This window comes from Macaca fascicularis, chromosome 14 (genome assembly GCF_037993035.2).
Source record: "Macaca fascicularis isolate 582-1 chromosome 14, T2T-MFA8v1.1".
Classification (NCBI taxonomy): Eukaryota; Metazoa; Chordata; class Mammalia; order Primates; family Cercopithecidae; genus Macaca; species Macaca fascicularis.
The window spans coordinates 107137259-107164968 of NC_088388.1; the positions used below are offsets into that span (position 1 = coordinate 107137259).

General features: G+C 42.7%; 1 protein-coding gene across 2 annotated transcripts; it reads left to right on the forward strand.

The window, feature by feature from the left end:
- The first annotated feature begins 624 nt into the window (after window positions 1-624).
- On the forward strand, window positions 625-27202 carry ACAT1 (acetyl-CoA acetyltransferase 1). Of its 2 annotated transcripts, XM_045371089.1 has the most exons (12): window positions 625-741; window positions 11858-11905; window positions 13744-13861; window positions 14154-14249; window positions 14755-14855; window positions 18569-18712; window positions 19734-19884; window positions 21282-21377; window positions 22124-22237; window positions 23690-23754; window positions 25929-26086; window positions 26917-27202. In XM_045371089.1, exons 1-12 carry the CDS (start codon window positions 670-672, stop codon window positions 27035-27037), a joined length of 1284 nt encoding a protein of 427 aa, XP_045227024.1. In that variant the 5' UTR covers window positions 625-669; the 3' UTR covers window positions 27038-27202. The 2 variants fall into 2 exon arrangements, with proteins under 2 accessions (XP_045227024.1, XP_065385026.1); XM_065528954.1 differs by lacking the exon at window positions 11858-11905.
- Window positions 27203-27710: the final 508 nt, after the last annotated feature.

The following is a 27710-nucleotide window of genomic DNA, read 5'->3' on the forward strand; positions in this document are numbered from 1 at the left end:
TTGGGAGGCCGAGGAGGAAGGCTCACTTGAGTCCAGGAGTTCAAGACCAGTCTGGCCAACATGGTGAAACGCCGTCTCCACAAAAAATACAAAAATTATCCGGTTGTGGAGGCTTGCGCCTGTAGTCCCAGCTACTTGGGTGGCTGGGGAGGGAGGATCGCTTGAGCCCTGGAGGTCGAGATTGCAGTGAGCTGTGATCGCGTCAGTGCACTCCAGCCTGGGTGACAGAGTGAGATCCTGTCTCAAAAAAAAAAAAAAAAAAAAAAAAAATCCTAAAATATTTTCATGAGTTTGTGCTGAGTAGGCCTAAGGGAAACATGCTCAGTGAATCGAAAAATCTCGGATTACACATAAACTACCGGCCCCGGCGGGTTAGAAGTGGTAGACACGGGATTCAGCAGCGTGTCAGGTATTCGTTGACCCCGGTGCCAGCGTCTCCATCCACGTCATTCACTTGTCAACCTTTCCTCGCCCAGGCTGCGGGGTCCCAGCGCCACGCTCCGCCCCACCCTTGGCTGCCGGCCAATCGCTGCCGACTGTGACGGTCCGGGGTTACTATTGGAGGAGGCGGGATGGGCGGTGCCCGCTCCGGGTCGCTGTGGGTGCGGGGTTGGGGAGGACGCCGAGGTGTTCTCTGCCTGTGCAGCAGCCCCTCCGCGTTCTGCAATCATGGCTGTGCTGGCGGCACTTCTGCGCGGCGGCGCCCGCAGCCGCAGCCCCCTGCTCCGGAGGCTGGTGCAGGTGAGCGGGGTTCGTCCCCACAGCGCTCAGACCTGGGAAGCGAGGAGTCCCCCGCCTCGAAAGCTTCCAGCCCGCGGCCGTTGCAGCTCCGGCGGCCCGGGCGCGCGGCGTAGGCCCCAGGACAGGCAGGCGACTGGGTCTTGTCCAAAAACCGCCGAAGTGCTCCCATAACACCCAGGGACTCGCGTATTTTTACAGCACTTTTCTACTTCCGAGGTCTCGGCGTAATCATCTTAATGAGCGTTACTGGTGTGTTTAACCAGTACGTGTTAAACACCAGGGCAGGTGTCTGGTGTCAAACACGAGGGCACGCGTCTGGGCGGACAGGACGGCCGGGATTGGCGCTGGCCCGGCCTGAGCGGTGGGATCGGGGAGAGCCTCTTTGCAGGCCTGTGCAGCTGCTCCCGAGATTTTCTTTAAAAGATGTTCGTGTGCTTTATTGTCAGGAGAGGTTCCTTTTCTTTTTTAATACAATAGATAATCATTGGGCGTACAAGGGGAGAGGGCACCATGTGATCATAACAGACGTTTTTTGGAGCAGCCTAAAATTTATCAGGGAAAGCTAATGACTACTCAGATAATACAATAAATTAGCCGGGCGCGGTGGCTCAAGCCTGTAATCCCAGCACTTTGGGAGGCCGAGACGGGCGGATCACGAGGTCAGGAGATCGAGACCATCCTGGCTAACACGGTGAAACCCCGTCTCTACTAAAAAATACAAAAAAACTAGCCGGGCGAGGTGGCGGGCGCCTGTAGTCCCAGCTACTCGGGAGGCTGAGGCAGGAGAATGGCGTGAACCCGGGAGGCGGAGCTTGCAGTGAGCTGAGATCCGGCCACTGCACTCCAGCCTGGGCGACAGAGCGAGACTCCGTCTCAAAAAAAAAAAAAAAAAAAACAATAAATTATACTGGATATATATCAAATATATATATATATACTTGATATATATCAAGCAAGCTCACATACTGAGGGTGTTCCAAGGGATGTCTCTCTTCTTATTATTGTGTTTAGAGAACACAACAGGGGCGGAGTCTCAAAGAATTTATTCTCCACATGCGTAAGCAAGGGAGTACGCACCGCAGATTGTCAGGCAAAGCCTCAGGAATAGGTAGAGACCTTCAGGGTGTGGTTAGTGAAACTTGAGTTTTCCAGGTCGATTGGGGCAATAAGCTTGGGGATCCAGTTATGTTGTGAGTGTATGGATTTGACCCTAGTTAAGTAGGGATTATTGATGTGTTTGTTTTTGTTGCAGTGGGAGATGACTCTAGTTCTTATGTCTGGGCGTAGAGTAACATCACTTGCACAAGGGTGCTGGCGGTAGGAGCTGTGCAAGAGATTGTGAAGAACCAGTGTAGGACTTTACAATTATGGAGTGAGGGTGCGAAGCCAAGGGAAAAGAAAGTCTAAAACTGATCCTGGGTGACTGAGATAATAGAAAAGTCAAAATGCGTAGGTTTCCAAGGAAGAATAGTTTTTAGCCATTTGTTAGTCTCATGGGATGAGTGGAGAAATCACAAGAATGTAATTAGGTTATCTTGGGTTTCAGTCAGTATTGACTAAGTGAGGTAGGTGAACTAGGTACTCTAGAGATGTAAAAAAAAAAAAGTTCAGAACCTTCTTAATTTATGGTTTAATTAAGATCTTACAATCAGGCTGGTTGAGGTGGCTTATGCCAGTAATCCCAGCACTTTGGGAGGCTGAGGTGGGTAGATCATTTGAAGTCAGGAGTTCAAGACCAGCTTGACCAACATGGTGAAACCCGACCTCTATTAAAAATACAAAAAAAAAAAAAAAAAAAAAAAAAAAGCCAGGCGTGGTGGTGGGTGCCTGTAATCCCAGCTACTTGGGAGGCTGAGGCAGGAGAATCGCTTGAACCCGGGAGGGGAAGGTTGCAGTGAGCTGAGATCGTGCCACTGCACTCCAGCCTGGGCAACAGAGTGAGACTCCATCTTAAAAAAAAATCTTAAAATGAAACACAAATACTCGTACAATCAAAAACAAATACTCCTCATGAAAAAAATGCCTGTACATGCTCTCATGTATGATATGTGACATTCATGTTACTGAACTCTAGGAAGCAGTTGTATTGGATACTTGAATTAAATGGTCATTTATTGAATCAATAAACAGGATTTTCAGTTTTCTGTGCTATTTTGTAGAATAGAATTTGACCTCTCATTACATTGGCTCTTTTCCCTTTGCTTATCAGGTCTCTTTTATGTTCAACAAATCTTTATGGACTTTATTGGAGCGTGTTGCCTTTCTAGCTTGAATCACTTTTCTCTCTCTAGTCAAAGGAGTGGTCTTTACTCATTACCTCCCATTTATTCTGCATCCATTTCTCCTTAACTCTCTGCAGTTAAATTTCTGTGCCACTCAAGCTGAAAATTACCAGTGATTTCCTTTTTCTGTGGTTTTAAATTATTTTTTAAAATCTATGTTTATTTTAGTTTTTGTAGACACAGAGTCTGGTTCTGTTGCGCACGCTGGTCTTGGACTCCTGGCCTCCCATACTGGTGTGAGCCATTGTGCTCGGCCCATGTTTTTTCTTCTTGACCTTTATCCTATATTTGACACTATTGACCACTCCCTCCTTGAAACTCCTGTTTTGTGTTTTGATCCAGTTTTCAGCTTCTTTTAATACTCAGACTTAAAAAAAATTTCCTATCTTGTGCCAGTCTTGGGCCTATTTGCTCCCAGATTCATTTCTCTCCCCTCCCCTATTCTGTCTGCATGACTGTAGGCTGACCAATGTCAGCTGGCTTCTGGCTGGGTGTAGCCAGTGTGAGGCACCGGTGTGAGGCACCGGTGGAAGATTGGAAGATAGGAGGAAGGGAGAAGGCAGAATAATTTCTCTGTCTGTCTGTCTGTCTGTCTCTGGCAGTGTCTGTCTCTCTTGTGGTTCCTGCTTCTGCTGGGTTCCTGACCCCTTGGCTTTGGTAACCTTGCTTCTTCCCTTTGACCTACCAGCCTGTATGCTAGTTCCTTCCTGTTGCTAATTTCTTTCTTTTTTTCATTTTTTGAGATCAACTATCGCTCTTGTTGCCCAGGCTAGAGTGCCGTGGGCGCAATCTTGGCTCATTGCAACCTCTGCCTCCCAGGTTCAAGCAGTTCTCCTGCCTCAGCCTCCTAGGTTCAAGCAGTTCTCCTGCCTCAGCCTCCTGAGTGGCTGGGATTACAGGCACCTGCCATCATGCCTGCTAATTTTTGTATTTTTAGTAGAGACAGAGTTTCACCATGTTAGCCAGGATGGTCTCGAACTCCTGACCAGCCCACCAGGTGATCCACCTCTGATGATCTGCCCACCGCAGCCTCCTAAAGTGCTGGGATTACAGGTGTGAGCCACCACACCCGGCCCCCTTTCCTTTTTCTAATCTTACCCTAGTACTCTCAGTTCTCTACACTGCAGCCAGAGTGGTCTTTTTATAACATAAAAGCTTTCAGTGGCTTGTCATTGCCCTCAGGCCAGAATCTAGACCCTTATCATGATCTGCTGGGCCCTACTTACTCTGTGACCTCAGCTGTTGCTGTGCTCACTCTGCTTTTGCCACAGGACCCTTCTTTCTATACTTAGTATGTGTGCCAAGTTTGTTCCTAATTCATGGCCTTTGTCCTACTTGTTCCTAATGCCTCAAATGTGCTTTTCCTGGATCTTTCCAAGGATGACTCTTTAACATTCATTTCTCAGCTCCACTAACATTGCTAGAAGGCCTTTTCTGACTCTCCCATGTAAAGTAGGCCCTCAGTTACTCTTTAGTTCATGATCAGTTTTGCTGGTTTCATAACATATTTATTGTAGCTGAAATTTTGTTTCTCTGAGTAATTGGTAAGTTTCAGACTGTCTTCAAATATTTGTTTCATGTCTGCTGCCATCACTGGGATAGAAAATAAATAAAATCAGTCTGTTTGCCATCACTGGGATAGAAAATAAATAAAATCAGTCTGTTTGCCATCACTGGGATAGAAAATAAATAAAATCAGTCTCTTCTTGGAATTCACAGTCTAGTAGGGAGACAATCAAGGCACCTGAAAGTTACAAAATTATATGTTCTGGAACAGTTAGAATGTGCATGGGCGTTATGGAAGTTGCAGTAGGAGTGCTGACCTCTGCCTGGCATGGCAGAGGATTTACATTTTCAAAACTGGATGGACTGTAGAGAGGTGTCAGAGGAGGCAGGGAACTAGGTAGAAGGCCATTAATACAAACTAGAACCCTCCCTGAAAGATAATTGTGTTATGTAGATAAAACTTAATGGGTAGTGTTCATTCAGCATGTATTTATTGTACACTGTATGGTTCAGTGTCCTGACCATACTATAATTTTGTCATTCATTTCTGATATTTAATGAGTACTAGGCACTGCGCTAAGTCATAGGGATGTAGCAGTGAACAAGAGACACCGTCCTGCCATCAGGAAGCCTGCATTATGTTGGAGGGGTGGATAATAAAACAAAGATGTGAACCACATACTTACAGTGTGAGAGGTGCTTTGAAGGAAATAAAGATATTCATATTAAAGAGAGGAAAAAGTAGAGGGTAACTTTAGATAGAGTAGTTAGCGTGGACCACTCTGGGAATGTGTCATTAGAAAAGACATGAAGAATAAAAATGAGCCAGCCATGGATTGCTGGGGAAGTTTTTTGTTTTGTTTTTGATTTTTTTGGAGACAGGATCGCACTCTGTTGCCCGGGCTAGAGTGCAGTGGCACGATCTCGGCTCACTACAACATCTGCCTCCTGGATTCAAGCGATTCTCCCACCTCAACCTCCCAAGTAGCTGGGACTACAGGTGCCCACCCCCACACCCAGCTAATTTTTGTATTTTTAGTAGACACGGGGTTTCACCATGTTGGCCAGGCTGGTCTCAAACTTCTAATCTCAAGTGATCCACCTGCCTCGGCCTCCCCAAAGTGCTGGGATTACAGGTATGAGCCACCGTGCCCAGCCTGAGGAGGCTATGACTGGCAGAGGCACACTGCAGAGACCCTGAGGTATCAGGATAGGGTTTAGGACAAAGACATGCCAGTGGCTGGCACAGAGCAAGAGTGATGTAAATTTGGAGAGAAAACCAAGAGCCAGATCATGCAGGGCCTTGTAGGATGAGGTAAAGAGTTTGGATATAATTCCAAGAGCAATGAAAAGCCATTAAATTATTTTAAGCAGTAGAGTGATATGATCTGATTTACATTTTCAAAAGTGGATGGTCTGTAGAGAGGTGTCAGGGGAGGCAGGGAACTAGGTAGAAGGCCATTAATACGAACAGGAGATGGTGGCTTGGACTAGGTGGCAGCGGTGGAGATGAGGCAGTGGACTAATGTAGTTATGTTTTGGACGCTGTTGACAGATCTGGGCTTTCGGGATTGTGATAAAGGGAAGGATGAAGGTGATTTTGGCTTGAGCACCTAAGAATACCAGGAACAAACAGGTTTTATTTTTCTTTTCTTTTTTTTTTTTTTGAGATGGAGTCTTGCTTTGTCACCCAGGCTGGAGTGCAATGGCGCAATCTCGGCTCACTGCAACCTCTGCCTCCCGGGTTTAAGCAGTTCTCTTTCCTCAGCCTCTGGAGTAGCTGGGATTACAGATGTGTGCCACCATGCCCTGCTAATTTATTTTTTTAAAATTATTATTATTATTACTATTATTTTGTATTTTTGGTAGAGACGGGGTTTTACCATGTTGGCCAGGCTCGTCTGGAACTCCTGACGTCGTGATCTGCCCCCCTCGGCCTCCCAAAGTGCTGGGATTATGGGGGTGAGCCACTGCACCCGGCCACCAACAGGTTTTGTAGTGTTGGAAATTGAGAGCTATGATTTAGACATTCACCTGCAGCCAGGTTGGCGCTTGGGTGTGAGTCTGGTGGTCAATTGAAAGGTCAGGGTTGGAGATAGGAATTTGGAAAATCATCAGCACATAAATGCTTTTGTTTTTTGAGACAGAGTCTTGCTCTGTCGCCCAGGCTGGAGTGCAGTGGCGCAATCTTGTTTCACTGCAAGCTCCGCCTCCCGGGTTCATGCAATTCTCCTGCCTCAGCCTCCCGAGTAGCTGGGACTACAGGTGCCTGCCCCCACGCCCGGCTAATTTTGTTTTTGTATTATTAGTAGAGACGGGGTTTCACTGTGTTAGCCAGAGGATGGTCTCGATCTCCCAACCTCGTGATCCGCCTGCCTCAGCCTCCCAAAGTGTTGGGATTACAGGCGTGAGCCAGCCACCACGCCCGGCCTCATAAATGCTTTTTAAAGCCATGGGACTGGATATGATTATCTAAGGAGATAGTGAAGTTAAATTAAAAGAGGCCTGGAACAAAGCCCTGGGACACTGAGCACTTGGAGGTTGAAAGGGGAAGATGAAATAGTAAAGGAGACTGAGGTAAATATGACTAATGAGGTAGGAGTCCACGTTTGTAATGGAAACCAAGACAAGGAAGGGTTTCTGCAGTAGATTATACATATTACCTCATTTTATTCTCATAACAGCCCGTGGAGGGTATTTGAGAAAACCAAGGTAAGTGTGTCTGAGTAACTTGCTCAAGAATACTCAGCTTGCAGGGCACAGTGGCTCACGCCTGTAATCCCAGCACTTTGGAAGGCCAACGCAGGAGGATTGCTTGAGCTCAGGAGTTTGAGGCCAGCTGGGTAAGATAGTGGGACTCTGTCTCTACAAAACAAAGAACACTGAGCTGGTAAGCCCAGGCTCTTAACTGCTCAGCATATTTCTCAAAGAAAGGTGAGCCCAGTCTTGCTGATGTGTTAAAAGGTTAAGTGAGACAATTAAAGTGAGTTGGATTTTGCTACTCAGAGACATTGTTGATGTCGCTTAGAACCAACCGTGGTAAACTGGCAGAAATAAAATCCGGATCTGAGTGGGTTGAACTGTAAAGAGGAAGTGAGGACAAGCAAACAGACATTGTAGGTAACCTGGAGAACCTTTCTTGCCAAAGAGAACTAATGTGAGGTGAGGCCAGGCGTGGTGGCTCACGCCTGTAATCCCAGCACTTTGGGAGGCTGAGGCAGGCGGATCACTTGAGGTCAGGAGTTCAAGACCAGTCTGGCCAACATGGTGCAACTCCATCTCTACTAAAAACACAAAAATTAGCCAGGCGTGGTGGTGCATGCCTGTAATGCCAGGTACTCGGGAGGCTGAGGCAGAAGAATTGCTTGAACCTGGCAAGTGGAGGTTGCAGTGAGCTGAGATCGCGCCACTGTACTCCAGCCTTTTTTCAAAAAGAAAAAAAGAAATGAGGTGAAAGCTCAGTGGGAATGTGGGTGAGGAGACATTTATTTGGTTTTACTTTGTTTTTTAGGTCGGGGGAATCAGAGCCTGTTTGTATGCTTATGGAATTATCCAGAGGTAAAAGGGATGGATGATGTAGAGGAGAGGGAAAGGATAACTGTGCTGTCTTTGAAAAGGCAACTGGAAATGGGATCCAGAGCAAAGTGGAGAGAACCACGGAAGCTTCCATTAAACTGGACCAGAAGCTTGAAATAAGTGGCTTAGTAAACAAGGAACAAACTAGCTAAGTAGAAAGGGGACTTTTAAAATTTAATTTTTATTTCAATAGGCTTTTGGGAACAGGTGGTGTTGGATTATATGAATATGTTCTTTAGTGGTGATATCTGAGATTTTGGTGCACCCATCACCCGAGCAGTATACACTGTCCCCAATGTATAGTCTTTTATTCCTCATCCCCACCCTTTCCTCTGAGACACTAAGTCCACTGTATCATTCTTATGCCTTTGTGTCCTCATAGCGCAGCTCCCACTTATGAGTGAGAACATATGCTGTTTGGTTTTTCCATTCCTGAGTTAGTTCACTTAGAATAATAGTCTCCAATTCCATCCAGGTTGCAGTGAATGCCATTATTTCATTCCTTGTTATGGCTGAGTAGTATTCCATGGTATATATACCACATTTGCTTTATCCACTTGTTGATTGATGGGCATTTGGGCTGGTTCCATATTTTTGCAATTGCGAATTGTGCTGCTATGAACATGCGTGTGCAAGTGTCTTTTTCATATAATGACTTTATTTTTGAGATGGAGTCTTGCTCTGTCACCCAGGCTGGAATGCAGTGGCCTGATCTCAGCTCACTACAACCTCTGCCTCTCAGGTTCAAGCGATTCTCCTGCTTCAGCTTCATGAGTAGCTGGGATTACAGACGTGCGCCACCACGCCCAGCTAATTTTTGTATTTTTAGTAGAGATGGGGTTTCACCATGTTGGCCAGGCTGGTCTTGAACTCCAGACCTCATTATCCACCTGCCTTGGCCTCCCAAAGTGCTGGGATTAAAGGCGTGAGCCGCTGCGTAAAGGCTGGCCTTCGTGTAATGACTTCTTTTCCTCTGGGTAGATACCCAGTAGTGGGATTGCTGGACCAGATGGTAGTTCTAGTTTTAGTTCTTTAAGGAATCTCCAGAAAGGGAACTTTCTGAAGAGATACAGTGAGCAAGCACTAGGACATCCAAGGATAGGAAATAAAGTGCAGCTGGCCGGGTGCAGGGACACATGCCTGTAGTCGCAGATACTTGGGAGGCTGAGGCAGGAGTAGTACTTGAGTCCAGGAGTTCTGGTTTATTTTTTACTTCTATATATGAATTTTTTATTTTTTGAGACGGAGTCTCACTCTGTCCCCCAGGCTGGAGTGCAGTGGCCGGATCTCAGCTCACTGCAAGCTCCGCCTCCCGGGTTTACGCCATTCTCCTGCCTCAGCCTCCCGAGTAGCTGGGACTACAGGTGCCCGCCACCTCGCCCGGCTAGTTTTTTTTTGTATTTTTTAGTAGAGACGGGGTTTCACCGTTAGCCAGGATGGCCTCGATCTCCTGACCTTGTGATCTGCCCGTCTCGGCCTCCCATAGTGCTGGGATTACAGGCTTGAGCCACCACGCCCGGCCTATATATGAAAATTTTTAAACAAAATAAAGTGCAACTGACCCTGCCAGAACCCAAGCCAGAAAATCACTAACCAAGCCATCTTTTGCCTCTTGTGGTGTGCCATGGTCTATTTCTCCTGTCTCTGAGTATATATGTTCCATTGTTTTGCTTCTCAGCATATTCATGGCTTTTCTCTTTGTTCTAACCGCTGCTTTTCTGTGGCATTGGCTGGTGAGCTCCAGCCCTTTTGACTTTTCAGTCCCAGTCCCCACCGTCATCCAACTGACCCAGTCTCTCAGGGTGCTAGCTTGGGTGCGTCTATTCCATTCCTGATCCCATCAGCTCTGGCCAGAGGCAGGGGAGTCACCCTGTAAGTACTTAGGCTTGCCCTTTGAGAAAGACATGTGTTTGGAGAGGCAGTGACCGGCATGTTTACTACAATTAGGAACTTTTTTTTTAAGTCTTTAAATTATTATTTTAAAAATTTATTATCATTTTTTGAGATGGAGTCTCACTCTGTCGCCCAGGCTGGTGTACAGTGGCGTGATCTCAGCTCACTACTGCCTCTGCCTCCCAGGTTCAAGTGATTCTCCTGCCTCAGACTCCTGATTAGCTGGGCTTATGGGCATGGACCACCACACCCAGCTAACTTTTGTATTTCTAATAGAGACGGGGTTTCACCATGTTGGTCAGATTGGTCTTGAACTGCTGTCCTTGTGATCCACTCCTCTTGGCCTCCCAAAGTGCTGGGATTACAGGCATGAGCCATCTCACCCAGTTACTGATAGTCTAATTTCAGATCAGTTAGGTCTTTGAATTATGTCCTGCGTTGTCAGAATTGATTTATTATGGAGTTTCACTCTTGTCTCCTAGGCTGGAGTGCAGTGGTGTGATCTTGGCTTGCTGCAACCTCCGCCTCCTGGGTTCAAGCGATTCTCCTGCCTCAGCCTCCCGAGTGGCGGGGATTACAGGCGCCCGCTACCATGCCTGGCTAATTTTTGTATTTTTTTTTTTTTTTTTTTTTGAGACTGAGTCTGGCTCTGTCGCCCAGGCTGGAGTGCAGTGGCCGGATCTCAGCTCACTGCAAGCTCCGCCTCCCGGGTTTACGCCATTCTCCTGCCTCAGCCTCCGGAGTAGCTGGGACCACAGGCGCCCGCCACCTTGCCCGGCTAGTTTTTTTTTTTTTTTTTGTATTTTTTAGTAGAGACGGGGTTTCACCGTGTTAGCCAGGATGGTCTTGATCTCCTGACCTTGTGATCCGCCCGAATTTTTGTATTTTTAGTAGAGACGGGGTTTTTTCGCCAAGTTGGCCAGGCTGATCTCTAACTCCTGACCTCAAGTCATACGCCCACCTCAGCCTTCCAAAGTGTTGGGATTATAGGCGTGAGCCACTCTCCCAGCCTACTGTTGACATTTGTTTGTAAGAAGTGTGGAAAGAACTGAGAAGTAGTAGGGGCAAGATGTTTACTCTTTCCTTTTTTAAGAAATAATTTATCTGCTATTATAGGTCATATTTATATGAGATGTGTTTGCCTCATATAAATCAAAGACAATTGTTGGAAGTGGATGGGGAGAAACAGCAAGTTTTACTTGAAAACAGTCTTAAAGAAATGAGAATGTCTTGTTAGATTCTAAGACTAAATAATTTAGAACCTAGCTTTAACTCAAAACTACATTTTAGAAAGCTATATTTAAGAAAGACTTGGAATTTTTTTTTTTTGAGATGGAGTCTTGCTCTGTTGCTGAGGCTGGAGTGCAGTGCCGGCATCTTGGCTCACTGCAGCCTCTGCCTCCTGGGTTCAAGCTATTCTCCTGCCTCAGCCTCCGGAGTAGCTGGGATTACAGGCATGTGCCACAACGCTGGGCTAACTTTTGTATTTTTAGTAGAGACTGGGTCTCACCATGTTGTCCAGGCTGGTCTTGAACTCCTGACCTCAGGTGACTCACACCCACCCTGGCCTCCCAAAGTGCTAGGATTACAGGCGTGAGCCACTACGCCTGGCCAAGACTTAGAAATTTTAAGATAGTAAACTTAAGAGTTAAAACGTACATTTCCAATGAATAATCAGAAGTTTATTTATAAAGCAGTCATTTTTTTCTAATTGTTAAAAGTGATATATTCTGACTGCAGAAAACTTGGAAATAAAAGCATAAAGATATAGGAAGAAATCACTATAACTTTATCACTGAGAAATATAAAATGACATAGTTTAATAATTTTTACATTATAACATTATATTTATATTACAGGAAATAAGATATGTGGAACGGAGTTATGTCTCAAAACCCACTTTGAAGGTAAGTAAATTGTGCTTTAAAAGTTCCAGAATTTAAAGGAAATGTCAATAAAAATGCATATACTTATGATTTGGGTATATGTGAAAGTCAAAGCAGGATTATCCAACAGTTAGGAATAGCTAACTATTCAAATATTCAGTTAAAGTAGATGACTATAATAGAAAAACATTTCAGTTAGTCTCTGCCAATGTTTGCTGCTTCCTCATACTCTGCTGCAAAACAACATTCCCTCTAGAACTGGGCAGTGTTCTTCCGTTACTCACAGGGACTCCCATTGTATTGTGTGTGGTACAAGCAGAGACCATATAGAAGATCCTAGAAGAGAGGGAGTGGACCAGCTGGGAATTAGACAAGGAGGGCCATTACAACATCTCCTAGGACCTTCTGAGGAGTCCTCTCTGTTCTGTAAGGGTCACTAAAGTGACTTAGTTAAGATCTTCTACCAAAATCTAGGCAACCATTCTGTTATTTATCTCTAAACTTAATAGGAGACTATGGGAGACAAGTGTGAGGAGAGAACTGTCACAGTGCTGTTCTACAGTATTCAAGAGAGCTTTTATCTTCTTTTGCTTAATGTTCATATTATTGTTTTACTGTTTAAGAAATTATGGCTCTGGGCTGGGTGGGGTGGCTCACGCCTGTAATCCCAGCAGTTTGGGAGGCCAAGGTGGGTGGATCACGAGGTCAGGAGATTGAGACCATCCTACATGGTGAAACCCCATCTCTACTAAAAATATAAAAAATTAGCCGGGCGCGGTGGCGGGCACCTGTAGTCCCAGCTACTCAGGAGGCGGAGGCAGGAGAATGATGTGAACCCGGGAGGTGAGTTGAGTTCGGGCGCCTCACTGCCCACTCCTGCCTGGGCAACAGAGCGGAACTCTGTCTTAAAAAAAAAAGAAATTATGGTTCTGGCTGGGCACAGTGGCTCATGCCTGTGATCCCAGCACTTTGGGAGGCCAAGGCGGGTGGATCACCTGAAGTTAGGAGTTCAAGACCAGTCTGGCCAACATGGCAAAACCCCGTATCTATTAAAAATACAAAAATTAGCTGGGTGTGGTGGCAGATGCCTGTAATCCCAGCTACTCAGGAGGCTGAGGCAGGAGAATCGCTTGAACCCAGGAGGCAGAGGTTGCAGTGAGCCAAGATCATACTACTGCACTCCAGCCTGGGTGACACAGTGAGACTCCATCTTAAATTATATATAAAAAAAGAAATTCTGGCCCTTGCTGTGTCCTAGTTAAGTGGTATAGCCCCATCTAGGATACAGGTCTTGATTCCTAGCCAGAGTTCCTTTCAGTAAGGGACCCTCTTCGTTAGAGTTGTTTATTATGCAGTTAACAAGAGTAAAGTGGCTGAGTGTGGTGGCTTATACCCTTAATCCTAGTACTTTGGTAGGCTGAGGCAGAAGGATTGTTTGAGCCGGGGAGTTTGAGGCTGCAATGAGCTATGATCGTGCCACTGCATTCCAGCCTGGGCAGCTGAGCAAGACCCTGTCTCAAAAACAAACACACAAAAACAAAAAAACAAGGTACAGTGACCATTTCTTGAGTTTTGACTGAGGAATAGAAAGGAAACTTAAGCTTCTGTCCTCAAACTTCCTGTAGAGAACTGGGAGGATCTACATCTGTTTTAGAGTTGGTTTCTATAAGGTTTTAAATCATAAAGCACTAGCATTGAACTGATTATCTTTACAGCTGTTCAACTATTGAGATTATTTTAATTTTTGATGACTACTCATTCATAGAAGTGTTTTTTTGATAATATATTTATGAATTATGTTTAATGAAATACGATTTGGGTAAAATACCTATAATTTTTACCATCTTGTGTCTTGCCAGGAAGTGGTCATAGTAAGTGCTACAAGAACACCCATTGGATCTTTTTTAGGCAGCCTTTCCTTGCTGCCAGCCACTAAGCTTGGTTCCATTGCAATTCAGGGAGCCATTGAAAAGGCAGGTCAGTAGTTGCTTTGCTTTTCGTGTTAAGGGAGCAAAAATATTTCATGGAAAAGATTTATTTTGCATTAACTATGTATGTAACACTTAGAAATGACTTAATGCCTCAATTTCTGCTTTCCTTTGCAAAGAAGTCTTTCTACTATACAGTTTAGATTGAAACTCAAAACTGACAAAAAAAAAAACAAAAAAAGAAACCATTCCTATTGTGTAATGTCACATACCTTATTAGGTAACCACTAATCATTAAATGCCTTTTTGTCTTTTTTTTTTTTTTTTTTTTTTAAATAAAGGGATTCCAAAAGAAGAAGTGAAAGAAGCATACATGGGTAATGTTCTACAAGGAGGTGAAGGACAAGCTCCTGCAAGGCAGGCAGTATTGGGTGCAGGTACTTGGAAGACATTTTTGCTTTTATACTTAAAATGTGTAAAAGGGGTCGGGTGCAGTGGCTCACGCCTGTAATCCCAGCACTTTGGGAGGCCGAGGTGGGTGGATTATGAGGTCAAGAGTTTGAGACCATCCTGGCCAACATGGTGAAACCCCATCTCTAGTAAAAATACAAAAATTAGCCAGGTGTGGTGGTGCATGCCTGTAATCCCAGCTACTTGGGAGGCTGAGGCAGGAGAATTGCTTGAACCCAGAAGGCGGAGGTTGCAGTGAGCCAAGATTGCACCATTACACTCCAACCTGGGCGACAGAGTGAGACTCCGTCTCAAAAAAAAAAAGTATAAAATGGCAAAATGAAGGTTATTGAAGCTTAAATATTAAATGCATTATATAATTTGTAGTTATATTGGCAGAAGAAATGCTGTAGTTTATAGTAACATGCTCTATTAAGTTCTGCAGTTGTGTTTGAGTATCTGTTTTTCAAAAGTGACTTATATTGGTTTTAGGCTTACCTATTTCTACTCCATGTACCACCATAAACAAAGTTTGTGCTTCAGGAATGAAAGCCATCATGATGGCCTCTCAAAGTCTTATGTGTGGACATCAGGTAAGAAACACCATCCTTTCCATTTATTAATCAGAGTAATACCTATGGCTAAAAGACACAAAAATCTAGGCATATTCATGCTTTAGAAATGAGATTCTTTCTCATAAGTTACTATGTTTTCTCACACGCTCAAGAGTGTCTGGATTTGCTAAGTCCATCTGAAGTATGGTCAAAATGATAGCATAGGCTGGGTATCATGCCCGTAATTCAGCACTTTGGAAGGTCAAGGCAGGAGGATCCCAGGAGTTTGAGACCAGTGTAGGCAACATAGCAAGCGAGACCCTGTTCTTTAAAAAAGAAAAAGATAGCCTGAGTGTCTTGTGTTAAAAAGTTGTTTTTAGGCCTGGGTGCAGTGGCTCACTCCTGTAATCCCAGCACTTTGGGAGGCGGAGGCTGGGGGCAGATCACTTGAGGCCCAGGGTTCAAGACCAGCCTGGCCAACATGGTGAAACCACATCTCTATGAAAAATACAAAAATTAGCTGGACATGGTGGCAGGCGCCTGTAATCTCAGCTACTCGGGAAGCTGAGGCACAAGAGTCACTTGCATCTGGGAGGCAGAGGTTGCAGTGAGCTGAGATTGTACCACTGCACTCCAGCCTGGGAGACAAAGCAAGACTCTCAAAAAAAAAAAATAGTTTTTAGCCCAGGCATTTGGGTCTTTTTCTGAGGCTGGGTGACTAAAAATTCATAAATACTATATTTGCCAGAATTTATTATAAATGTTTTCATTATAAAGGAGAACAAGGTGCTTAACCCTGGGAATCAAATCATTGTTTGAGCCCAGGCTTGATGACTAATTTGTAGTTTCTACAATGCCTGAACTCATTTAAGTTCTACAGGCTTTCTAATTGGCCTTGCTGATCTGTATCTTGTCTTTACTTGAGATCAAGCAAGAGACAGGCTCCTTAGCAAATATATGCTGTCATATCAGGAGGTGAGACCTGGACACACAGAAGAACCAAGATTCTCACAGATCTGAGCCCTTCATTTTTCAGATGAAGATTTTTTTTCAGTGTGTCTGAGACAGCCACAGAGTTACAGGGCTGAGCATCTACCATGTGACAGTCACTGGAAATAGAGTGGTAAACAAAACATTTAAAAAAAATCTGTACATGTGCAGGTCTCTGTTGGAAAAATGCCTAAAAGAAATGCTGAGTCAGGATTTGAACATTTTGGCATCTGCAAATGCTTTCCATAAAAGTTGTACCAGTTATACTTTCCAAAAGTTGTGTGACTTGTCTGGATCTGCACCACCACTGGGTGGTACCAAACCCTCGTCAAACCAGTGGGTGAAAAATGGTCACGAGATTTAGTTTCAAAACTCTTTGTCATGGAAAATTTTGTCTTAATCGATGTATTGCGGTTCTCTAGCAAATGCCATTTGTACTATATGGAAATACTTTAATATTATTTTATTCATTTGTGAATATATAGAGTGACTTACAGGCATACTTGCAAGTGCTTTGTTTTGAATATTTATGACCTTGGAAAACGGTCAGTTTTGCTTTATAATGAAGAATTGATACCTTATTTTCTGTCACTTATTACTGCCATCAACCCCAGTAAAAAGTACAAGTGAATAAAACTTAGATGAGAACTGGTTAAGAATTTCTATATTTCGGAATAGGCAAAATATTTAGGTTTCTTTGGTATAGAGCTTGCTTGTCTGTATGCCTGATTAAAGACTGTAAGAAGATATTATTGGCTTTATGTTTACATTAATGTTTTATATTAAACTGTGTTTTTAACTAGTCCTTATATTGCAAGTGATTTTTTTGTTGACTTGTAAAAGTAGTAAGTTGATTAATATTTATTAAACCTCTATATGTCAGTTGCCAAGGATGTAAAAATATGACAGGGTGTCTGGCCTCAAAGGAGCATAGTCTAGTGGGAAGACTTGACATATAAACATATAATAATATTAAAAGCATTGCATAGTAATTGGGGAACACAAAGGAAGAGAAACGGTTTCAAGAAAGGATAGAAATAAATGGTCAAGGCAGACATGAAGTAGTGTTCTGAATAGTTTTAAAGGAAACGCAGATGTTTTACATGTTGGTGGATGGGGAAAGTGCAGAGGTGTGTGTGTGAAATGTGCATGGTGTCTCTGGAGAGCTTTAACTAGTTCCATGTGACCTGGGGTATAGGTTAGGCCGTGAAACTGAAAAAGGGGAGCGAAGGGATACTGTAAAGGCTTTATATATTATGCTGAGTTCTCTAAAGTGTGAAATGATCAGACTTACATTCTAGCCAAAATGAGTCAGATGAGTGTCGATGATGCTTTGGTGGAAAGGCTGCATGTCAGAAGATCAAGTGGAAAATTATTTCAGCTGTCCAGAAAGAGATGATGAGGATCTCAGTCAAGGAAGTAGGATTATTTTCATGAACTGAGATTACTTCTAATCTTCTAGAGCACATTAAGTTTTTAGCAGCATGAATGAAATGAAGGGTTAGAAGGTAAGAATTTCAGGTTAGGCACGGTAGCTCACGCCTGTTATCCCAGCACTTTGGGAGGCCGAGGTGGGCAGATCGCTTCAGTCTGGGAGTTTGAGACCAGCCTGGGTGACATAGCGAAACCCCATCTCTACTAAAAATATTATACAAAAATTAGCTGGGTGTGATGGTGCATGCCTGTAGTCCCAGCTACTTGGGAGGCTGAGGTGGGAGGATCACTTGAGCCCAAAATGCGGAGATTGCAGTGAGCTGAGATCATGCCATTGCACTCCAGCCTGGGCAAGAGCGAGACCCTGTCTAAAAGAAAACTTAAGAATTTCAGAAGATGGCTTTACATGAAAGATTTCTGTTTTTTTTTTTTTTTTAAGACAGTCTTGCTTTGTCACCCAGGCTGGAGTGCAGTGGTGCAATCTTGGCTCATTGCAAGCTCTGCCTCCTGGGTTCACGCCATTCTCCTGCCTCAGCCTCCCAAGTAGCTGGGACTACAGGCGTGTCACCACACCTGACTAATTTTTTGTATTTTGAGTAGAGATGGGGTTTACTCAATTAGCTAGGATGGTCTCGATCTCCTGACCTCGTGATCCACCCGTCTCGGCCTCCCAAAGTGCTGGGATTACAGGCATGAGACACCGCACCCGGCCAGATTTCTGGTATTCTTATTAATGTCTGGTTGTGAACTTCTTTTGACAGTCTTACTCTGTCGCCCAGGCTGGAGTGCAGTGCCACGATCTCAGCTCACTGCAACCTCCGCCTCCAATTTTTTTTTTTTTTTTTTTTTGAGGAGTCTTGCTCTGCCCCCCAGGCTGGAGTGCAGTGGCACAATCTCAGCTCACAGCAACCTCTGCCTCCCAGGTTCAAGCAATCCTCCTGCCTTGCCCTCCTGAGTAGCTGGGATTACAGGCGCCCACCATCACACCCACCTAATTTTTGTATTTTTAGTAGAGATGGGGTTTTACCATGTTGGCCAGGCTGATCCTGAACTCCTGACCTCAAGTGATCCACCTGCCTCAGCCTCCTAAAGTGCTGGGATTACAGGTGTGAGCCACTGCACACAGCCAACTTACTTCTCATTATGTTATTTTACACCACTTCTTTTCATCAGGGTGAAGTGGTAAAGAGGGTACTTCCTGTATTCACTGTGTAACAAATGTTTAATAAATGCATGTAGAATACTTGTTTGGTGGCAGCTGTATAAAGGATGTCATGGGTTTGCAACTGTTTGAATTAACATTGCGTTTTTCTGGTGTTGCTGCACAGGATGTGATGGTGGCAGGTGGGATGGAGAGCATGTCCAATGTTCCATATGTAATGAACAGAGGATCAACACCATACGGCGGGGTAAAGCTTGAAGATTTGATCGTTAAAGACGGGCTAACTGATGTCTACAATAAAATTCATATGGTAAATGTGATTTTTAGTGGATAAATGCTATCTAGTGTCCAATACTGTTTGATTTTTCTTACTGTATGTACTTTACAAACTGAACTGAAAGATGGGCTCTATAAATGTTGATTTTAGCCATGTACTTTCGGAAAATATTTTTGTATGCCTATTGCATTGGCATGGCTCAGTCATTAAAGAAATTGTCCCACATTTAAATACAGTATTTTCTGACGCTCAGCTAGCAACTGCTTGGCTAATTCAAGTATTTGAAGATAAGACATGAGTGGGCCGGGTGCGGTGGCTCTGGCCTGTAATCCCAGCACTTTGGGAGGCCGAGGTAGGCAGATCACCTGAGGTCAGGAGTTTGAGACCAGCTTGGCCAATGTGGTGAGACCCTGTCTTTATTAAAAATATAAAAAATTAGCCAGGCATGGTGGTGGTGTTTGTAATCCCAGCTACTCGGGAGGCTGAGGCAGGAGAATTGCTGTAACCCAGGAGGCAGAGGTTGCATTGAGCCAAGATTGCACCACTGCACTCCAGCCTGGGTGACAAGAGTGAAACTCCATCTCAAAACAAGACATGAGTGAAAAGTGACCTGGTACAGAAAGAAATGTGTGTGTGTGTATATGCTGTTATTTTTATTTTTTGAAATGGAGTCTTGCTCTGTTGCCCAGGCTGGAATGCAGTGGCACAATCTTGGCTCACTGCAGCCTCCGCCTCCTGGGCTCAAGCAATTCTCCTGCTTCAGGCTCCCGAGTAGCTGGGACTACAGGTGCGTGCCTCCATGCCCGGCTAATTTTTAGTAGAGACAGGGTTTTACCATGTTGGCCAGGATGGTCTTGGTCTCCTGACCTCATGATCTGCCTGCCTCGACCTCCCAAAGTGCTGGGATTACAGGCATGAGCACTACATCCGGCCTAAGAAATATATTTTAAGAAATGTAACTACTAAACACTATTTTATAAGCTATGCAAAGTTAAAGATATTTTCTAAATTACGCAAAGTTAACTAACTTTAAACTATTTCAACTTTTCATCAGGGCAGCTGTGCTGAGAATACAGCAAAGAAGCTGAATATTGCACGAGATGAACAGGACGCTTATGCTATTAATTCTTATACCAGAAGTAAAGCAGCATGGGAAGCTGGGAAATTTGGAAATGAAGTTATTCCTGTCACAGTTACAGTAAAAGGTAAAAGTTCCAAAAAGGATGAATAGACTTTTCATGTTGCTGAATGTTTTATGCTTAAGTTTTAAATTAGGACATTATCTTTGTTCATTTCAACTGAGGACACTGCTTATGGTTAATAAAAAGTGAAGAGTTGCCAGTTCAGAGAGAACATAAATCCACCCAACTTAATGTCAGGTTTCAATCCATTTATAAGATCCCTAAGAGTATTATTTTGAGAAATTTATTAGAACTCTTTTTCCTGTAAGTGACAGTCAACACGGTATTTTAAATTGAAAAGGGATTTACTAGAAGGTTACTGGGAGTGCCTCCAAGAACTGAAGGATGAACAGTAGCAACCATTCAGCTCTGGGAACTTCAGGGATTGGAACTGGGTGTTCACTACTACTAAGGCATGCACTCCTGGCTTCTCACACCTGCAGGCTTTTGTGCTTTATTCTGTCAGCCTTTCTAAAGTTGCTGTCTCTACCTCTAGGGTCACATATATGCGATTCTCAAAAAGGAAAGAGACTTTCTCACCAGTTCCAGCAGAATAAATCCACAATAAAGACTCATTAACTTGCTTTAGGTTACAGTTCTATTCCAGGAATGATTACTGTGCTCTAGATAGAATACTGGAACTTATCTAGTATAGGTCAGATAGCTACCTCTGGGGTCAGGAGAGTGGAGTCTGTGATCATAGAAGGGAGTTGAGGAAGAAGAGAATGGGATGTGGAGGTGTAGATTTAAATTTTGTGGCTGGGTGCAGTGGGTCACACCTGTAATCCCAACACTTTGGGAGGCCGAGGTGGGAGGACTGCTTGAGCCCAGGAGTTTGAGACCAGCCTGGGCAACAAAGTGAGACTTGGCCTTCACACAAAAAAATTAAAAATTAACTGGGTGTAGCAACACATGCCTGTAGTCCCGGCTACTAGGGAATCCAAGGGAGGAGGATCAATTGAGCCCAGGAGTTCAAGGGTGCAGTGAGCTAGGAGTGCAGCATTGTACTCTATTGGGAGACTGTACAAGACCATTTCAAACAAGCAAGCAAGCAAACAAGCAAAATTAGCTGGCTGTGGTGGCTCACACCTGTAGTCCCAGCTACTTGGGAGGCTGAGGTGGGAGGATCACGTGGGCCTGGAGAGAGTGAGGTAAACTGTGATCATGCTAGCCTAAGCAACAGAGGAAAAGCCTGCCTCAAAAAAAAAAAAAATTTGTGAAGCTACTTTATAAGTTTCTCTTTAAGATGCTAACATAATAGAGATTATAGATAATAAATTCTAGATTAGTGTTTATTTGGGATGGTTTAAGGGAGGCAGGGATACAAAGGCAGGCACAGACCACTGGGCATCTTGTACAACAGTTGCTTGCTGAATGACTACTTGTTTTGAGCGATTTCACTTAAAATATTTTTATTTTAGGTCAACCAGATGTAGTGGTGAAAGAAGATGAAGAATATAAACGTGTTGATTTTAGCAAAGTTCCAAAGCTGAAGACAGTTTTCCAGAAAGAAAATGGTTAGTGTTAAGAAATGAAGCATAAGAAAAAATTGAGCCAGTATACCATATCTAATTCTTAGAACTGCCTAAGGATTTTTAAAAAGTAATTCTAGAAAACATCTAGATGTTATTTAACATTTTCAATATATCAGGCTCATGTAAGATTAATTGAAAGTATAAAACTGTTAGTTTATACCTTCAATATATAAATCTAAGGGAAGAGATGTATAACATGGCTATAGAATTCAGTTTTTCATATGTAGCAGTCTATGATAGGGTCTTCACTGGCACTGAAAAAAACAGATTTATTGATATAATTTATATATGATAACATTCTCCTATTTAAAGTGGTTTGGTAGTTTTTAGCATTCATTGATACTTAACTTCAGGTGATTCTAGATAAGAAGAAATATCTGATTTGAAAAATATGTAGTGAGTATCTGCTATATATTGAATAAGGAAAGTTAGACCCTGGATACAAAAATATTAACTGGTCCCTATCGTTCAAGAGTTGTAGACCAGCATTTACCCAGTGCCATCATGCATGTTTCTGATCTTTGAGAAAACTTAGTTTTATGAACACAAAAAGGTATTCTTAAATTGTCTTGTAGTTATATGTATGTGTTTCCTGAGGGCAGGAATTGTCTCCACCCATATTTGTAATTTCTTTAAACATTTAGCAGCCCAGGCAGTATTTGTTAAATTGAATCAAATGCGTTCATTGTGAAGTAATGTTTTGACTTCATGCTTATTTTTGCTTTCAGGTACAATAACAGCTGCCAATGCCAGTACACTGAATGATGGAGCAGCTGCTCTGGTTCTGATGACGGCAGGTGCAGCCAAGAGGCTCAATGTTACACCACTGGCAAGAATAGTAGGTAAGGCCAGGCGAGGTGGCTCACACTTGTAATCCTAGCACTTTCAGAGGTGGAGGCGGGAGGATTGCTTGAGCTCCAGAGTTCAAAATCAGCCTGGGCAATATAGTGAGACTTCATCTCTACAAAAAGTTAAAAAATTAGCTGAGCATGGTGACATGTGCCTGTACTACCATCTACTTGGGAAGCTGAGGTGGGAGGATGCCTTGGGCCCTCCTGAGTTTGAGGTTGCAGTGAGCTGAGATTGTGCCACTGCACTCCAGCCTGGGTGACAGAGTAAGACCCTGTCTTTAAAAAAAAAAAAAAAAGGTTTTTAAACATCTATAAGCTCTTCCTGAAATTAAGTTTACTTGTTAGATATAGCCAACTCCAATATTAAGTATTACTATCTATAGGTTGTACTTGTGGCAGAATTTAATACATATTTCAATTGAGATAGAAGCTCCTTTAATATTTTCATTATACTTTATATAAGATTAAGCTTTAAGGGCTAGGCACAGTGGCTCACGCCTGTAACCCCAGCATTTTGGGAGGCTAAGGCAGGACTGCTTGAGGCCAGGAATTTGAGACCAGCCTGGGCAACACAGTGAGACCCCATTTCTGAAAGAAAAAAATTAGCCAGGTGTGGTGGCATGCCTGTAGTCCCAGTTACCTAGGAGGCTAAGGCTGACAATCATTTGAGCCCAAGATATCAAAGCTGCAGCACCACTGCACTCCAGCCTAGGCAACAGAGCAAGATCTTGTCTCTTTTTTTTTTTTTTTTTTTTTTTAAAGATTAAGCTTTAAAAACCTTCCTGTCCTTTATGATAAATAGAAGAAAATAAAGTACATGCATTTTCCTAGAGAGGCAGCTATGTAGGAAAAAAAGAATATGGGATTAGGAGTCCAGAAATACAAAATGTAGATGTGTGGCATTTTAATATTAACACTGTGGCCCTGGGTAAGTTCTCAATGTCCTTAAGCTGATTTTTAGCTGCAAAAATCTGTCTTGCCTTCTTCCTAAGGACTTAAACAGATGCTGTTTTGTTATTTATAAAAAGCCTTATAACTTCATTTTTTTCTTAGCTTAGATCATGGTTTCTTAACCTCAGCACTATTGACTTTTGCACTAAATAATTCTTTGTCGTAGGGACTCTTCTATGCATTGTAGATGTTAAGCAGAATCCTTAGTCTCTACACAGTGGCATCTGAACTATTCTGACAACCAAAAACATCTCTAGATGGTGCCAATGTTCCTAGAGGCAAATACTCCCAAACTCCCTCCCAATGAAAATCAGTGTCTTAGATTACTGGAGTAATTTTATAAAATGTAGAATCTTAGAAAAGGAAGAAATGTATTTACATATATTAAAGGGGTTAGGAAATGTGCATTTAATGGGTTAAACTTGACTTTTGCATATTCTATGTAGTAAAAAAAAGATTTTAACAACTCACCCTCCCCCTTTTTTTAAACAGCATTTGCTGACGCTGCTGTAGAACCTATTGATTTTCCAATTGCTCCTGTACATGCTGTATCTATGGTGAGAACAAAGTGAGGGATGATACTCCATTATGCCAACTTCCAGTTTGCTTATACCCATGCTGCAGTTTTTAGAATTTAAATGTTGTTTATCTGCCAAAGCAGAGAGATAGCTTGGTTTCAAATCTTCCCATGTCCTCTCCTGAAAAGAGTAAGAGCAACAAGGATAACAAAAAAATAAATAAAGAACAGCCCACAAACTACATCTTCAGTAGAACAGGTAAAACTACACATCTGAATTATTTGTAAGTATCACACAGAACTCACACACCTGGTGTGGTAACCACAAAGGGGAGGTTGGTTTGGCAAAGAAAAGGGAATGCTGGCTGGTAGTTCCAAATCTAGAACGGAAAGCAACTAGTCACTCCCCAGGAGAGGACTCCATTCTGAAAGGGAACAGCTGGCAGCAGGTCTTCAGAGTAAATAGTGAAACTAGAGACAGAGAACCTACATATTCCAAATTGTCAGTAAGTGCTATCAAAGGAGAAATAACAAGTCTCAGTGGGAAATTGCTAAGCAGTCACAGGAAAAGAAAGTTTTTAGGGGTTCAGGTTCTTAGAAATCTTAAGTAAATATTTCCTTTTGAGAGGGCCTCACCCTGACAGTAAACTTCTGTAAGCACCCAGATAAAAAAAAAAATGGCAGAATTTTAGTAAAATCGAGATTCTCCCCACTGCCCCCAACCCCCACAATGAAAAAAACTGCATACTCAGTAGGAAACAAGAATAGAGAAGGATCAGAAACAAGGGGCCAGTGGAGTAATGATCTGCTCAGAGCTGGCAGATCTCAGAAAATGACAGGAACATGTAGCTTCTGAAAGTGAGCGCATCACATCGGAAAGCAAGGGTACTACACAATTCTGGATTCTGAAGGTAGAATAACTTCTGAGAGCTACAGATGTGGCTATATATGGGCACCATATTTTGTTTTGTGTTGTTGGAACAGTGGAAGCTGTTTGAGCTGTATAGGCTAGAAAGCTACCTTAGTCCACTAGTTGAAGAGAGGAAGGTGGAGGAAGAGTTCCATGTTAATTTTATTATTGCTCACAACAATCAAATTTCTTCTCTAAAGAAAAAGGGCACTCACTAGTAATGTTTTAAAAAGTATTAGCATAGGGATAATACTGGCACAAATACACCTTCCTGCATAGCTGAGGAACTACCAAAACAAAACACATCATATAGTGTAAGATTTTAAATAAATGACTTACAATGAAACTGCAACAGGTGTAAGTATCTGTGGCCCGGATAACCCTACAGTAACTTTTATAAAGCAGAAACTGCGGGGGATGCATTAATATTACTTATAGTAGAAACGAATACACCTCTTTCATTAACAGTCAAGAACATAGAACTGGCTGGGTGCAGTGGCTCTCGCCTGTAATCCCAGCACTTTGGGAGGCCGAGGCAGGCAGATCGCTTGAGCCTGGGAGATCAAGGCTGCAGTGGGCCATGACTCTGCCATTCCACTTCAGCCTGGGCAACAAAGCAAGACCCTGTCTCAAAACAAATCAACAACAACAACAACAACAACAACAACAAAGAATGTAGAACTAAGCAACACACAATCAGTAAAGCAGAGCTTAAGAATATATAAAGCATTATGTACCCCTAAATAGAAAATGCACCTTTTCAAACATCTGTGGAAAGAAAACCAAATTTTCTGTCCTCTATGTCCAAATAGACATAATGCAAACAAAATTCTTTGATATAATGGAATAGGATAAGCAACTAAAAATCTGAAAATAGGCCGGGCATGGTGACTCATGCCTATAATCCCAGCACTTTGGGAGGTTGAAGTGAGCGGATCAACTGAGGTCAGGAGTTTTGAGACCAGCCTGGCCAACATGGTGAAACCCCATCTCTACTAAAAATACAAAAATTAGCTGGGCATGGTGGTGGGCGTCTGTAATCCCAGCTACTCAGGAGGCTGAGACAGGAGAATTGCTTGAACCTGGGAGGCAGAGGTTGTAGTGAGCCGAGATGGCGCCATTGCACTCCAGCCTGGGAGGCAGAGCAAGACTCTGTCTAAAAAAAAAAAAAAAAAAAAAAAATCTGAAAATAGAGATCCTTCCATCTGAAACCAAGAACTTCCAATTGTAGTATTTCAAGGAAATGACAGTAAGTTGTGATTGCTAATTATTTGAACATCATCTGTCTTTTAAAAAAATCTTAGGTTCTTAAAGATGTGGGATTAAAAAAAGAAGATATTGCAATGTGGGAAGTAAATGAAGCCTTTAGTCTGGTTGTACTAGCAAACATTAAAATGTTGGAGATTGATCCCCAAAAAGTGAATATCAATGGAGGAGCTGTTTCTCTGGGGCATCCAATTGGGTAGGTAAAAATAATAACTATATCTAGGTTAATAGCTGCCTTTGTGTTTCTAGCTAAACTTAAAACTCATAATTCCTATTGCTCTTAAGTTTTCCTTCCTACCCATCTTTCATAAGGCAAAAATCATTTCTGATAGATGGTATCCAATACTGAACAGAGACCTGTCACATCTGTTACTTGAAACCTAATAACCTTTTATGTTGAAGAAGAAAAATAAAGTGTACATTTAGACTTTCCCCCCCCTTTTTCTTTCTCCTTCCTATTTATTTCATTAGCTTTAGGGTACTGTGGGTTTTGGTTACATGGATGAATTTATAGTGGTGGGGGCTGATTTCAGTGCACCTGTCACCCAAATGTGTGCATTGTACCCAATATGTAGTTTATTCCATATCCCCCTTCCATCTTCCATTATACTCTTCTGTACTTTAAGATACGAAAATTAGCTGGGTGTGGTGGTGCACGCCTGTAGTCCCAGCTACTTGGGAGGCTGAGGCAGGAGAATGGCTTGAACCCGGGAGGCGGAAGTTGCAGTGAGCTGAGATGCACCACTGCACTCCAGCCTGGCGACAGAGCAAGACTCCATCTCAAAAAAAAAAAATAAATAAAAAAAAATAAAAAATAAATAAAAAAAAATAAATAAATGAAAGATCTAAGATCTGTGACCCTTCCTGAAACAAGTCCTCCAAGTTTTAGTTTTAGAATAGTAGTAGTTAATTCAGCAAGAAGTAGTGGCTAGTAAGGTTTTCATGAAGTTAAATTGGAACAGAAACATTTTGGTTACTCATAAATTCTGTACTTCATTAAAGAAGTAAATGCTTTTTAAATTTTAGAATGTCTGGAGCCAGGATTGTTGGTCATTTGACTCATGCCTTGAAGCAAGGAGAATACGGTCTTGCCAGTATTTGCAATGGAGGAGGAGGTGCTTCTGCCATGCTAATTCAGAAGCTGTAGACAACCTGCTATTTAAGGAGACAACCCTATGTGACCAGAAGGCCTGCTGTAATCAGTGTGACTACTGTGGGTTAGCTTATATTCAGATAAGCTGTTTCATTTATATTATTTTCTATGTTAACTTTTAAAAATCAAAATAAAATCCCAAAACCTTTTGAAATTAAATTTTTTCTTCTGCTTTTTGGTAACCTTGAAAAGTCTGATACATCTTTGCATTCTGAGTCTATACTTATAATCGAAATATAGTAGAAATACCAATGTGTAATATTAGTGACTTATGTAAGCAGCTAGAAGCTTCCATTTGTGAGAACAAATTTATATTTTTGAGGATTGTTAAAGGTCAAGTGAATGTTCTCTGTAGGTAATTTACATTTAGTAAATTACTTTTCTTTACAGTAAGAGTTGGCTATTCTGGACAAACTAACAGTGCTTCATATAATCACTCAAACCACAGTGTGTGCAACAGTACTACAAAACAAGACAGAAGCCCATGTGCTCAGGGTCTAAAGTGGGGGCAATTTCTTGTAACCTCAACATTCAGGGTTGGGGGAGGTCAAATAGAAAACCCTGCAGTTTGGGCTCTGAATTACTACAGCAGCATAAAGAGTGGGAAAGGAGGTAGAAACTGATAAACTGAATGGATTTATAAAAAAGGGAACAGATCACCACTTCC

What these genes read in the sequence shown, in the direction of transcription:
- ACAT1 (XM_045371089.1), top strand. Translation starts at nt 670, where the DNA reads ATGGCTGTGCTGGCGGCACTTCTGCGCGGCGGCGCCCGCAGCCGCAGC. An exon ending in TCTCAAAACCCACTTTGAAG is followed by an intron (nt 11,906 to 13,743) that starts GTAAGTAAATTG and finishes GTGTCTTGCCAG; the next exon opens with GAAGTGGTCATAGTAAGTGC. An exon ending in GGGAGCCATTGAAAAGGCAG is followed by an intron (nt 13,862 to 14,153) that starts GTCAGTAGTTGC and finishes TTTTAAATAAAG; the next exon opens with GGATTCCAAAAGAAGAAGTG.